This window comes from Tricharina praecox, assembly GCF_024521635.1.
Source record: "Tricharina praecox strain CBS 144465 chromosome Unknown BZA05scaffold_25, whole genome shotgun sequence".
NCBI classification, from domain to species: Eukaryota; Fungi; Ascomycota; class Pezizomycetes; order Pezizales; family Pyronemataceae; genus Tricharina; species Tricharina praecox.
Window position 1 is genome coordinate 437,908 of NW_026250427.1, and position 12,645 is coordinate 450,552.

At 54.8% G+C, this 12,645-nt stretch overlaps 4 protein-coding genes across 4 annotated transcripts; 3 read left to right on the forward strand and 1 right to left on the reverse strand.

Moving 5' to 3' along the window:
* Positions 1–80: 80 nt before the first annotated feature.
* Positions 81–3,081, forward strand: BZA05DRAFT_407593 (MFS transporter-like protein). The gene is made up of 15 exons (XM_051484642.1): positions 81–458; positions 566–586; positions 751–805; positions 876–888; positions 956–1,026; positions 1,095–1,368; positions 1,428–1,444; positions 1,503–1,849; positions 1,904–1,953; positions 2,014–2,063; positions 2,116–2,375; positions 2,443–2,497; positions 2,567–2,617; positions 2,680–2,711; positions 2,786–3,081. The coding sequence occupies exons 1-15, from the start codon at positions 300–302 to the stop codon at positions 2,861–2,863; spliced, it is 1,533 nt and encodes a 510-aa protein (XP_051336624.1). The 5' UTR covers positions 81–299; the 3' UTR covers positions 2,864–3,081.
* Positions 3,082–5,721: 2,640 nt separating this feature from the next.
* BZA05DRAFT_144402 (concanavalin A-like lectin/glucanase domain-containing protein) lies at positions 5,722–7,496 on the forward strand. The gene is made up of 4 exons (XM_051478933.1): positions 5,722–6,648; positions 6,708–6,789; positions 6,856–7,025; positions 7,078–7,496. Exons 1-4 carry the CDS (start codon positions 6,163–6,165, stop codon positions 7,393–7,395), a joined length of 1,056 nt encoding a protein of 351 aa, XP_051336625.1. The 5' UTR covers positions 5,722–6,162; the 3' UTR covers positions 7,396–7,496.
* On the forward strand, positions 7,462–8,930 carry BZA05DRAFT_407608 (cystathionine gamma-synthase). The gene is made up of 2 exons (XM_051484643.1): positions 7,462–7,697; positions 7,753–8,930. The coding sequence occupies exons 1-2, from the start codon at positions 7,644–7,646 to the stop codon at positions 8,866–8,868; spliced, it is 1,170 nt and encodes a 389-aa protein (XP_051336626.1). The 5' UTR covers positions 7,462–7,643; the 3' UTR covers positions 8,869–8,930.
* Positions 8,931–9,005: 75 nt separating this feature from the next.
* Positions 9,006–10,217, reverse strand: BZA05DRAFT_342178 (pseudouridine synthase; the record flags this gene model as incomplete). Its single annotated transcript, XM_051481024.1, has 2 exons — positions 9,006–9,687; positions 9,739–10,217. 2 exons carry the CDS (start codon positions 10,215–10,217, stop codon positions 9,006–9,008), a joined length of 1,161 nt encoding a protein of 386 aa, XP_051336627.1.
* Positions 10,218–12,645: the final 2,428 nt, after the last annotated feature.

Below are 12,645 nucleotides of genomic sequence, written 5' to 3' on the forward strand. Positions count from 1 at the left end.
GCCGGTCCTTCGCGACGGCAACAAAATATTACCGGTACGCCGGTACGGCCCCTCGCTCTTTTCGCCCCCCGCATCCCGGCCGCCGAAGTGACGACCGGCGGGTACGCCCATAAACATTACCCGGAGTATACGCAGTCCACCATATCTACCGAGCCGGAAGAATGAGAAGAAAAAAAGGAGCTCCGATCGTGAACTAACTTTTCCATCGAGAGTATACTATTCTGTGCTCACTGCCGAGAAGCATACCTTTAGTTCACTACACGACTTTTCTATTCGCCCAGCATAACTATCATACGACGATGGAGCATGATCAGGACTGCAAAGAGCACGAGCTACCGCCCGGATCCGAGAGTGATGTGACGACGGCACCCCGGGGGCATCTGAAGAAGCCCATGTTTTTGGAGTTTCGCAGCGGGAAGGGGTTCATCATCGCGGTGGTTGCGGTGGCGGTTTTTACGGTGGGGTTCTTTTCATTTTTTGCGGCTGACCGGACCGTGGGGGCGGCACACGGTGGTTTGTTTTTTGTTGCCGGACTGGACTGACCGACGAGTGGTGTACTTGACAGGACGTCTTTCTTTACGGCCTGGTGAGTTCGAGATTTTTATATCATATCCACACAATAATACTGATGCTCCGCGGCGTGCTACCTATATTCCGTGGACTATGCCGGTCTCGCCTATGCGGCGCTCGCCGTCGCGGATTATCCATGCGTATCTAAGTGACTAGCCGCTTGCTTACATAACCTACTAGATCGTACCGGTGTTCCCCTTCTCCCTCGAGGACCGGGTGGGTGTTTCATCAGACAGTACGCACTTCCCACTGCCCCGACCGTACCCAGGAGCTACCGCTTATATTATCTCGTGCTCTCCAAACAGGTGTTCAGAAATGGTACGCATGTGGACGGTCTCCGTCGCTCCTGCCTTCGAGATGGATATTGACCATCCGTGGCATGTAGGGTCTCCGTACTGCTCGCCGTTTATGGTGTAGGGTTACTAGTCGGATCTCCGGTCTGCGGGTACATAGCAGGCACGTAGTTGGACGCTCTCATCCGTCCGTCGTCCGCAGGACTGTACATACTGACCGAAGACGTCCAGATCGCACCACCAGCCGCCGTGCACCGTTCATGGCCGGTCTAGTAACGCTCGCCGGCTCCACGGTGATGCTGTGCATCGGCTCCAACATCACGGTCCTGGTGATCGGCCGGTTGCTGCAGGGGATATCCGCGGCGGTGGTGTGGACCGTTGGTCTGGCGCTGCTCGTAGACACCGTGGGGCAGGATGAGGTCGGCGAGAGCATGGGGGTCGTGGCTGTGGCCATGAGCTTGGGCATCTTTGTGGCGCCGCTACTGGGCGGTGTCGTGTACGAGAAGTAGGTTGCCGTGACGGGTGGGCTTGTATCGGCGACGCTGTGCTGACACGTGTGGACAGGGGCGGTTACTATGCTGGTAGGGTGTTCGATATGGCGGTTGGTCGTACTGCAGGCGGGTACTTACACAAATGTAGTTTTCGCCATGGCGTTCGGCTTGATCGGCGTCGACATAGTGCTACGGCTCATCGTCATCGAGAAGAAGACTGCGCAGAAGTACATGGACCCGGAAGAAGAAGCAGCAGGCGACCCAGCGGTTCCTGCAGATCTGGAGAGAAGCGACCAAGGAACGGTATTACCGGATTCGGTAGAGGAAAGAGAACGTGGGGATCAGCCAGACTCTAGCCCTGAAGAGCTATCCAAAATAAGACTATTCCTAAGGAGAATGCCCCCAGTAATAACATTGCTGGGACACCCTCGACTTCTTGTTGCACTCTGGGCGACGTTGATGCAAGCAGTGCTGACGACATCGTTCGAAACAACCGTGAGTTATTCCACGCTTGCGCATCTGGAGATCATGGCTTGACATTCCACTTAGGTTCCACTGCATGTGCACGACACCTTCGGTTTCGGGCCGACCGGCGCAGGGTACAGTTTCCCCCCCAAAAGCTGAGTCCCGAGCGTGAGCTGACCTACATGGAAACACAGCTTGATGTTTATTGCACTGATAGTACCGTCGTTCTTCGCCCCACTGATCGGTATGCTGTCCCCCCTTCGCGAGTCGCCAGATCAATGCTGAAAATCCCGCAGGAAAGATGTGCGACCGCTACGGACCCCGCCTATTCGCCACGGGCGGGTTCATCCTGCTAACTCCCTTCCTGATCCTGCTGCGTCTACCTGACAAGAACGAGGTGGGCCAGATCGTCCTTTTCTGTGCGCTGCTGGCCCTGGCCGGAGCGGCATTGGCGCTCGTCATGGCACCGGTCATGGCCGAGATAACGCTGGTGGTACGGGACCTCGAGAGCAAAAGGCCGGGTAGATTCGGGCCGAACGGCGCTTATGGGCAGGCGGTATGTGTCCTCCTACGTTAAGTGCGGTTATGGAACCGACAATTAACGGTCTCTTTCCCGGTGTTAGTACAGTCTCTTCAACGTTGCATTCGCAGGCGGGTCCGTTGTGGGTCCATTGCTAGGTATACCTGCCCTGCCCTGTCTTACGTTACGACTATCCTGTAAACTCCCTGCTGACATCGGTAACACAGCCGGCTTGCTGAACGACGCTGTGGGCTGGAAGACTGTGACTTTGGTCTTGGGTAACCTTGCCCCTCCCTCCATCCCTCCCTCCCTGCTCGCCTTCTAACACTTGGTTACGCAGGCCTCTTATCCTTGTTCGCCGCTTTCCCCACGGTACGTTATTCCAAACCACCTTCCTTCCCTCTGTAAGGCTGTAAGGCGAGAACGGCAAGCTAACAGCGAAGCAGTTCATCTACACTGGCGGCCTGATGACGAAGGAGAATCTAAAACGCTTGAAGATTTCGCGTTCGACCCGGGCGGTGTAGAATCTAGAGCGGTAGGACAGGATTAGGTATATATTGGCAGGTGAGGGAACCTGTGTAGGTATGTGGATATGGAAATGCGGATAGAGGTAATGTAATGTATAGTCATGGTAATCTGAGGTTTGGAAATCGGTGAGGGATACCGAAGACGGGCAGAATATATATAGATAGAGCTTTTGGAATTAGTGAGGGGTAGTGAGGACGGGCAAAATATATATAGAGCTTTTGGCGTTAAAACTTGGGAACTCCAGGAAGCCGGAGAATTCTACCGACGGGCTGCAATTGTTTCTGTTGCATACTCGGAGGTGAACGAGTGGGAACACATGTACTGGCTTCAACGTGACCGACCAATCAATCGGCATTTCACGCGAGCGAGCGTGTGGCGGGATGGATGTATCCAGCCGGCCTGTAGGCTGTTAATAGTTATACCAGCACCACAACTCTCGAACCAAAATCTAGATCTGAGAACCCGCCCTCTAACTACATCGTTAGTTACCATTGCGGATATATTGAATATATCCGCAATATAAATACCTAGAAAGTAAGGCTCGCCACCCAGCCTCGGGCGGCGATCCGGAGCCCGCTCGCCATCGCTATCGTACATGCAGGACGTTGTGTAGTAGAGTGGAGATGTATAGGTATACGTACATAGTGACGTAGGGACCTCGGCAGTGACTTGGAGACACTGCACGCAGGAGATAGGCCCGGTTTCTTTCCGTGGCCTGTGGCCCGCGGTTGGATATCGTGAGCCACGAAGTTCGAAGTTTAGCTCCCAGCTTCCCAAGGTCTAGAGGGTGGGAGCTTCAGCTGTTGAGTGTGGAGCGTTGGGGAAATGATACCTGTGCCACCGAGGGCTGATGTGCGGAGGTATTGTGTGCACTGTGGAGTGCTGCGGAAGCATGTGCGGCTACCGTTATATGCTGTAGTCGTTTTGTGGGGTGGAACTTCAAGTTCTCAAGGTTCTGACGCCTTTTACCGCCGTTCTACGTATGCACGATTCACGATACTCTTCTAGCAGCACCGCAGTGCTCCCCGTTACATACGGTGACTATGCCTGCAATATCTACGTGGTTTTGGGCTTTACCAAGAATGAAAATAAGTGCGCTACTACATATAAGTAGTACGTATATGGTACTGCACGGTGCGGCAACAATGATGTGACTGCAGGGTATGGCTTGTATATACGGCTGATATGCAAGTCTGCAACTACTCTACCGGGTGAGGGTAAGGCATGCACCACCACCAAATTCTAAGCGCAGCAGAGTAAATAGAGCGAGAGAACCTTAATGCATTGTTGGCCTTACTATGTAGACTACTGCGACCGCAGCAGAGAATATAAACAAAGATGACACTACCTGGCCCATGAATTTTACGTCGAGTGATCATCAGTGGTTGTCTTGTGCGAACGGCAAAGTTGTGCACCACGGTATCCCCAGTTCACCGGCACACCCGCTTCCAACCATCCAGCAGGAATTGAAGCTACTCAACTGGAATAAAGGGGTGTGAATCGAGTTTATAGAGTACCTAGGACGACAAAAACAGATTGTCCAGGGTCCATACGTTCTAGATGGCAGCTATAAGCGCCCAATCCGCCCAATCCACCCAATGTACCAGGCAGAATTACTGGTCCTAGGTGACTTAGACAGGGACAGAGTTTATCTTTCACTATACAAACGAAAAACAGGCCGGCCGGCTTTCCCACCCCGCTCCCCCTCACCTCCCCCTCACATCGAAGACCCATACCTACCGTACATACTCCGTTCCGAAGCCCTACATACAACCCGGTCACGACGCCTAGCTACCTATCCCTGTGCAAAACTCCGACTGCCGACTGCCGAGCAATCGGCCGTAAATCAATAACGTCTAGGTAAGTTGGAATGCACTCGCCCTGGATTCGTGGGTCGACCATCCATGCTTGCGTCGGCTCTGCTCACATCCGAAGTGATCAACAGATCAACATACCGCCGGGGAAGGGGTTGGGTTCGTTTTGAGCGAGTGCTTTCCCGCTTCATACCGCGCTTCCTGCTCAATCCTGTGCTTGTGGTTGGAGGAGCGCATCTGTTCGTATATGTACAGTGCACAGTGCACAGTGCCGTCTGCCTCCGAGGACACCAGACCACCACCGACTTCCGCTTGAAGCACGCACATAGCCTCTCAGTGCAGGTAGAAGTACATGATACTGGGTACTATAAATGCCGATCCAGCCCGCTTGTCGGGGATACAAGCACAAACAAACGCCTTTACCTCGGCCGGGTCCTTGCATCGCCGTACATACCGGTCCTGCAGAACACAATGAAGTGCAACGAAATTCGTGCGGCCATGCAACGCCAGCTGTACACATACAGCGGCAGGTCACTCAGCCCGACATGTGGCTAGGTACTGCCTCGGGCGTGCCGGGGCGTGTCGTGGTGTATTGACCTTGTCTATTGCCTTGTTTCCTTGTTTATATTCCATGGGGTCCGGTTGATCCTGCGACTGTGACTTGAACCACATACCGTAACATATGTGAGATGAACCGACATGTTGAATCGAGTATCCCCATTCTCGGTGGTAGGTGGTGCTCCTTGTCAAATAGAAGAGAATCTCCATGCTTATCATGTTCAATTACTACGCAATTTCTCGAGACTAGAGGTCCTCTATATCTATCGACAGAATCTCGAGTCCCTCACATAGTTCATGGTATATATAGCATACCGATGACGATGCGCGCCGAAACACTGTCTGCCAGCATTGCTGCGGTCGTCATCGACACATTCCGGACGCCCAACTCTTCCAGCATCGCTGCGGCGGTCATCGACCGCTTCCGGACGTCCAAACTCCAGCACTCCTGAGGCGCAATTGGGCTCCCAAAGGAAGGTTGTAGAGGTTTCTATATCCAGCTGTCAGTACCCGTCCCGCTGGACAGCTCGCCATTTACATCCCGTTCCATATCCTCGGCCACAACACCATCATTACCAGACAGTACCTCCTTCCTCTGGAGTTGAGTCCAATCTTTACCGACCAGAATAAAAGGAGAATCTGATCGCTTGCCACGATCTGAGGTGCTTGCATCCAGTACATAGCCAGTCGGAAAGGAAGGGAAGGAAGACTAAGTCTGCCATCATTATCAAGGTTTGCCATCCCACGGACCCAACCGTTCCATTCAATCATACCACTCCGTCGAAAGACCAAGCTCGCTGGAGACTTGATAAGGTCTGACATTGAATTGATCCAGTCGAGGGCCAGCGGCCCACCCGATCCGATCAACTGCCCAATCCCACCAGCACGTTCCCGTCAGGACCAATCGTACCTCGCAAGCAAACATGCTCACATCATCACCACCACGCAGGGCATCACCCACTTCAACATCCCTCCGCATACCCCACCTCCTGCTACTGTTGGTGGTGCTTCTCCTGATCACTTCACCATCCGCCGCAGCCGACTGCGACTGCGGCTACCGCATAAAACAGACGGGGCAGCTATTCACCCACCAATCGGCGGTGACCTTCAACACCTCGGCGAACTCCTCAACCGCGCTGGGCAGCGAGTGGGAAGTTCAAGGGTGGCGAGTACCAGCCAACACGACACTGGGCACGATTCCGCGGCAGAACCGGGCCGCAAACGTGTGGGTCGCGGACAGCAAGCTGCACCTTCGCCAGCGGGCCTGGCGGGAGGGCGAGGACGTGAGTATCGCCGAGATACATACCGGCCGTGACGACATCCTGTACGGCAGCTTTAGGATCCGGAGTACGGTCGTGCAGCCGCAGGCGGCCACCGGCGGTGCGGTCGCGGGATTCTTCTTTTATCGTGTAGGCGCCAAGGGGATGCGGATGCGAGTTTGATGGTTGATTTCTGACGCACGCCCCAGGACGATGTTACTGAGACCGATATCGAGATCATCACCAAGGACGGGAATAGCTCCAAGACGGTGCATTACATAAATCATCCAAGCATGTCCCACCTCTACCCCGCCGCCGCCAGCAGGGCAAGCAGCTAACCATGTGATGGTGATCCAGCGTACAACGTCGAGACGGACACCCTGATCCCCGGCACGTCGTTCACGGAGCCCCTCGACAAGCCATGGACGGAAATGCAATGGCACCGGTTCGACTGGGGACGGAATTCGACCTCGTTCTACCAAGACAACGTCTTTAAGCGTCAAATCAGCAAGAATGTTCCGGACGAGGTCTGTCCCCTTAACCCCACACTTACGTTGTTCCTTTTCTAACGGAGACAAGCCCGGGAAAATCATGATCAACATCTGGGCCAACAACGGCTCGTGGTCCGGACCGCCGTCCAGCAGAGATGTCACCCTGCAGATCGAGCAAATACGCCTGTATTTCAACACTACCACCAGCAACGCAGGCCAGGACGAGCAGTTCAATGCGCAGTGTGCGCAAGCGAAGAACGACGACAAAGCTGTGTGTGACGTCGAAGACGAAAATGAGCCCGCCGGTACGGGTGAGAATGGTAGTTCGAGCGGCAGATTATCCGCGGGGGGGTGGTGGATGGCATTAGTGGCCGTCGTAGTCGTCGTGTCAGCAGCATGGGTATAATCCGGCCGGCGTAATCCGGCCGGCAAAAGCCGGTGGCTTTTATGTAAACGAGTCGTACGACGAAATGCGGGGATCGAGCTTCATGGTGGGGGGAGAGGGAGGGGATTCAGGGGAGGCGGATCAAGCATCCCTCCAATTAGCGCAATTGCATCATCTTCAGAGCTCTCTGCTTAAAGCGGCAATTGCCCGCACTCTTTGCACTCCAGAGTCAATCCTCCAGACTTCCAGTGTCCACCACCGCCGCCGCAATGCCACTTCCCGAGTCCCTCGCGTCCCTGAACCTCTCCCCCGCCACCCTCGCCGTAAACCCAGCCCTACCCCACCACACCGTGGCGCACCCCCACTGACGCGCCCCAGATCCACGCGGACGAGCACCTCTGCGACACCACGGACATCGCACCCCCGCTGCACGTGTCCACGACATTCCGGTACCCCAACAGCCCCTCCGCACTGGTGCCCTTCGAGCAGCCGACAGCGGACTCCCCCCCACTCCCATTCGTCTACTCGCGGCTCTCCGCGCCGACCTCCACCCGCCTTGAAGCCACGCTCTCCGCGCTCCTCAATGGCCCCACGCTCGTATACCCCTCCGGGCTCTCGGCGTTCCACGCGCTCCTCGTGCACGTGAACCCCAAGCGCCTCCTGATGACCGGCGGCTACCACGGCTGCCACGACACCGCAGCGATCATCTCTCGTCTGACCGGCATGGAAGTAGTACCACTATCCACGCCGCCGCGGGCGGGCGACCTCGTGCACGTCGAGACGCCTCTCAACCCCGACGGCACAGCGAGCGACATCTCTTACTACGCTTCACTCGCGCATAGCGCGGGCGCGCTCCTCTCCGTCGACGCAACGTTTGCGCCGCCGCCGCTGCAGGACCCGTTCCGCCACGGCGCTGACTTCGTCATGCACTCCGGCAGCAAGTATTTCGGCGGGCATTCGGATATGCTCGCGGGCACGCTGAGCGTCAGGACCGCTGAGGCCGCGTTGACGCTCGTGGGCGAGCGCATGTACCTTGGCGCGACCATGGGGAGCATGGAGGCGTGGCTGGGCGTTAGGAGTATCAAGACGCTGGAGCTGAGAGTGGTCAGGGCAGGCGCGAATGCGACGGCGCTGGTGAAGTGGATTGATAGCGAGATGCGGAAGGAGGGGAGTGTCATCGCGAACACAGTCAAGCTGGTCACCCATGCGAGTCTGCAGGACGAACCGTGGTTGAAGGAGCAGATGCCGAATGGGTTTGGACCCGTGTTTAGCTTGGTGATGAAGTCGGAGGAGATGGCAAAGTCCCTGCCGAGTAAGCTGGTGCTGTGGGCTCACGCGACGAGCTTGGGTGGTGTCGAGAGTCTGATCGAGTGGAGGGCCATGTCGGACACGGGATGTGACAGGGCACTGCTGAGGTTGAGCGTGGGCATCGAGAATGTGGACGATCTGAAGGCCGACCTGCTGAGGGGCTTCGAGGCTGTTGCGGCATTGTAGATTGTACATATGGCGCATCGTTAGAAGTATATAACAAGATTGTTATAGCTGTCCCAGACTAATCTTCCGAGCGCTACAAATTGAACTTTTCAACCACATATCGTACAGTGAAATCAACCGACTTCATATCGCATCCATCATTTCTTTCCCTTCTTCTCCTCGGCCCACTTATTCAGTATTCCCTCGACCTTGGGCCCCCACACCTCCTCGCCCTTGTCCATCAGATCCTCCCACTCGATAACGCCCTCACCGCCAAGCTCATAGTCTCCCTGCCGGGTGCGCACAAGCTTAACCATGTGCGCCTCTGTACCCAGGGCCTTTCCAAGATCATGAATGAACGAGCGCACGTAGAATCCTGAAGTGACAGTCAAGCGGAACGTAGCAACCGGCGGCTTACCCTCTGGCTTTTTGGGGAGGGTAGCAGCCGGCGTAGTCTCCACGGCTACGGTAATCACCTCGGCGGTGTCAGTTTCAGCCACGGGCTCACCCTCACCCTCGCTCTCCTTGACCTTTTTAGCGGCCTTCTCATCCTCCGGCTCCGGCGAGTGCGCACGCTTCTCTCCGGTGGCCTTCTCTTCGGTGCTAGCGGCGGCGGTGGTGGTGGCGGCGGTGGTCGGCTTCGTCTCGAACGCGAGCAACGCGATCTTCTCCTCGTCCGGCACCTCCTCGGCGGGGTACTCGTACTCGTGGTCGGACGTGAGCGATAGCAGCTCCAGGCTGACGGTGCTGACGGGGCGGGACTGGATCTCGGCCGGCAGAGGCTTGCCCTCGCGCGCGTACTCGTAGAGGCGCTTGCCGTTCATGTGGAGGGCCGAGTATCTTGTCTCGTATTAGCAAAAACGCACACCGCTAGGAGGACGGGGAACAAACATCGGCGGTTTCTGCATAATATCTCCCCGGAAGGCCCCCAGCTCCTTCTCGATCACCTCCTCTGTGATGCGTTCCCAGCCACAGCTGCCCTCCTTCCCCCAAGCCACAATCTTCCCCAGCGCATCATACGTATCGGTCCCCGCGCCAAACAAGGCAGTGGCCTCATACGTCTTTGTGCAACCCAGGAACTGCTGCAGCTGTTTCGTCCCCGCGCCGATTCCGGCCACAAGGACCCCGCTAGCCATGGGGTCCAGCGTCCCGCCGTGCCCAATCTTCACCTCAAGGTCGCGCGCAGACTGCTTGCGCCGCCGCCGCTGCTGGCCCTTGCTCTCGCGCTCGCGCTTCGCAGCCTCCGCCGCAAGCGTCTCCGCGAAGATGGACGAGGGCTTGAAGATTCGCTGTAGTTTGCGGAGTGCCTCCGCCGAGCTGATACCGATCGGCTTGTTGATCGCCATGAGGCCCTCGAGTGGGACGGTCATGCTGGTGGTGGAGTGTGGTAGTGGGGGTGGTGCGGAGCTGGGTGAGTCGCGGTAGGGATTGCTGAGGTACGTGCGCGCGAGACGCGTTGCTGTCGTTGCCGTTGCCGTGGCCGTGGGGATGAGGCGGCTGTTGCTGACGAGAGACCGTGTGAGAAGTGGGCACATGGAGTCGCGGGGTCGTCGTTCGTGAAACCTTTGCTTCCTTCCTTTTCTTCTTTTGCGATTATACTTTGTGTCGATCGAATTAACTTCAGAACCTTGCGCCTGGATATAAAATACGGTATGTACGGCACCAGCCCTTAGTTATCCTGTTTTTTCGGGCCGGTCTTTTTTTTAAGACTGCGGAGTTCGCAATTGGACTAAATCGTTTACTAGGACTTTTGGGCAGACCGCTAACTGCAATGGGTGCACGTGCTACTTTATGTAAGCACCTCTGGTCACGTGCGATGAACCGATGGAACCCGTTCCTGGGCCTTTGGCCTCAATAGGTAATCGGCCTTTTGATCTTTTTTCAGGTCCTTTTTCGGAGCGGCCATACGTGGACTGGCTATATATGTAGACCAGGCCGCATTGCCCCACTTTTTCCTGGTGCTATTGGAAATGTCGGGGAAGAAAGTAAGGAATGTCGGTATCTAGAATTACACGGTATCTACTCATAGATATCACTCGTCTCAGCCCGCTCGAAGAAGCGCCGCAAAACGTAACGATTACCATTTAGAAGTAGTGAAGACATTTCTCACTCATATAATCCTACAAGCCTGCAAATCTTTCTGTCTGTCTAGAAAACAGACTCGTGACTGTAGACAGGTTACTTGCTTGCCTGCTAAGGGGCCAGCCCATCTTTCATGTCTACGTAAACCTCAGCAATAAACTCCTGTAAGTACGCAAGCTTGTCTCACACCGCCTCCAACCATCCCACACCGTCTCACTCCGTCTCACTCGCCAGACTTACCACCTCAGAAAACCACTGATACAGAATCTGTCCCTGTCCGTGGTATTCAAGTGTATGTATGCATGTAAACTCCCACTCCCCCTCCCATTCTCTCCCATCCCATCCCCCTCCCATCCCCTCGGCCCTCCCATCCTATCCCATCCCCGAGACTCCCGCTCCCATCCCCAAGAGCTGTCCTTCATCTCCTACTTCTTCTAGAATAACCACCCCCTCCCTCTCCCTCTCCCTTTCCCTTCCCCTCAGCACTGGGCAAAAAATGCTGGATTGAGTCCTCAGCTGGGTCCTCACGGTATCTATCCGTCCGTCTGTCTGTCTGTCCCCTCGTAATCCCAAACCGCAACCAAAAATCATTAACATCGAAAAGAAAAGATGGAAGAAAAAAAAGGAAACGTTACTGGCTGTCTCTGGAGTTTGCCAAAGAGAAGAAAACCTTCTCGCTAACATCCACAACAAAAGGTAAGAATAGGAGTGGTAGGAGTGGTATGCAGCATCCCTAGTGGTATACGGCATCCGTAGTGGTAGTGGTAGTAGTAGTAGTAGACCGCAGTTGTGGCAGTGGTGGTAGTATGTAGTAGTAAAGCGGGCAACATGATAACGGGTGTGTAATGGGGAGCCACCATAATCAAGCCACTCGAAGAGGTACGATATATGGAAAAAATAAACCCAGCAGTCTTTTACATTTGCAGTCCTTCCCCCAGAGAAACCTTCCCCCCTTCCCCCAGGGAACCCTTCCCTCAGAGAAACATTTCCCCAGAGAACTGGTGAAAGTCGAAAGTCGAGAAAAAAAAAAAAAAAAAAAAAAAAGAAAGCAGAAAGCCAACCCCCATCCATCCATCCATCCATCCATCCATCCATCCATCCATCCATCCATCCAACTTTCCCAAACTTTCCCCATAATAATCCCCCCCCCCCCGTGCACCCACCCACCCATCCCACTGATCAAGAGGAGAAAGCGAAAAAAAAAAGCAGAGTTCAGTCATCACTGATCCCGACGACAATTGAGAGGTAGTAGAGTAGCAACAGTGTTTGCAAACAATCTTGCCTGCGGCGTTCATGGACAAATATGCGCAGCAATGGTAAAAAAAAAACAGAAGAAAAAAAAGAAAGAAAGAAAAGAAAAAAAAAGACAAACAAGAAAAGAATCAAGGTAATAAACCAATATGCGAGACGCCAGGTGATAAACAGCGTCAAGCAGCGACGGGAAACCGAGCTGTCAGTCTCCCCGTCCGTCAAACAACTGCTCCAATGCAATAAGAAGAAAAAAAGGAAAAAGGCCGTTCCATCGGCTCATCAAAACTGTACCCGCCGTAGCGTACCGACTGACATAACCCAAATAAAAGGGTGGGGAAAAATCAAATGAGGCGCGTATGGTAGAAGCAACAAATCATGGGAATCAAAGCAAAAAAACTACGCCCAATAAAGCAGTCCCGAGGAGAAATAATCACAAGAAACCCCCACCGTAGAGCGCCAGTAAAA

Coding starts and splice junctions, on each gene's coding strand:
- BZA05DRAFT_144402 (XM_051478933.1), top strand. CDS start 6,163: ATGCTCACATCATCACCACCACGCAGGGCATCACCCACTTCAACATCC. Junction 6,649..6,707: donor CGGGATTCTTCTTTTATCGT/GTAGGCGCCAAG, acceptor CGCACGCCCCAG/GACGATGTTACTGAGACCGA. Junction 6,790..6,855: donor GCATTACATAAATCATCCAA/GCATGTCCCACC, acceptor ATGGTGATCCAG/CGTACAACGTCGAGACGGAC.
- BZA05DRAFT_407593 (XM_051484642.1), top strand. CDS start 300: ATGGAGCATGATCAGGACTGCAAAGAGCACGAGCTACCGCCCGGATCC. Junction 1,850..1,903: donor CGACATCGTTCGAAACAACC/GTGAGTTATTCC, acceptor CATTCCACTTAG/GTTCCACTGCATGTGCACGA. Junction 2,064..2,115: donor GTTCTTCGCCCCACTGATCG/GTATGCTGTCCC, acceptor AAAATCCCGCAG/GAAAGATGTGCGACCGCTAC.
- BZA05DRAFT_407608 (XM_051484643.1), top strand. CDS start 7,644: ATGCCACTTCCCGAGTCCCTCGCGTCCCTGAACCTCTCCCCCGCCACC. Junction 7,698..7,752: donor TCTCCCCCGCCACCCTCGCC/GTAAACCCAGCC, acceptor GACGCGCCCCAG/ATCCACGCGGACGAGCACCT.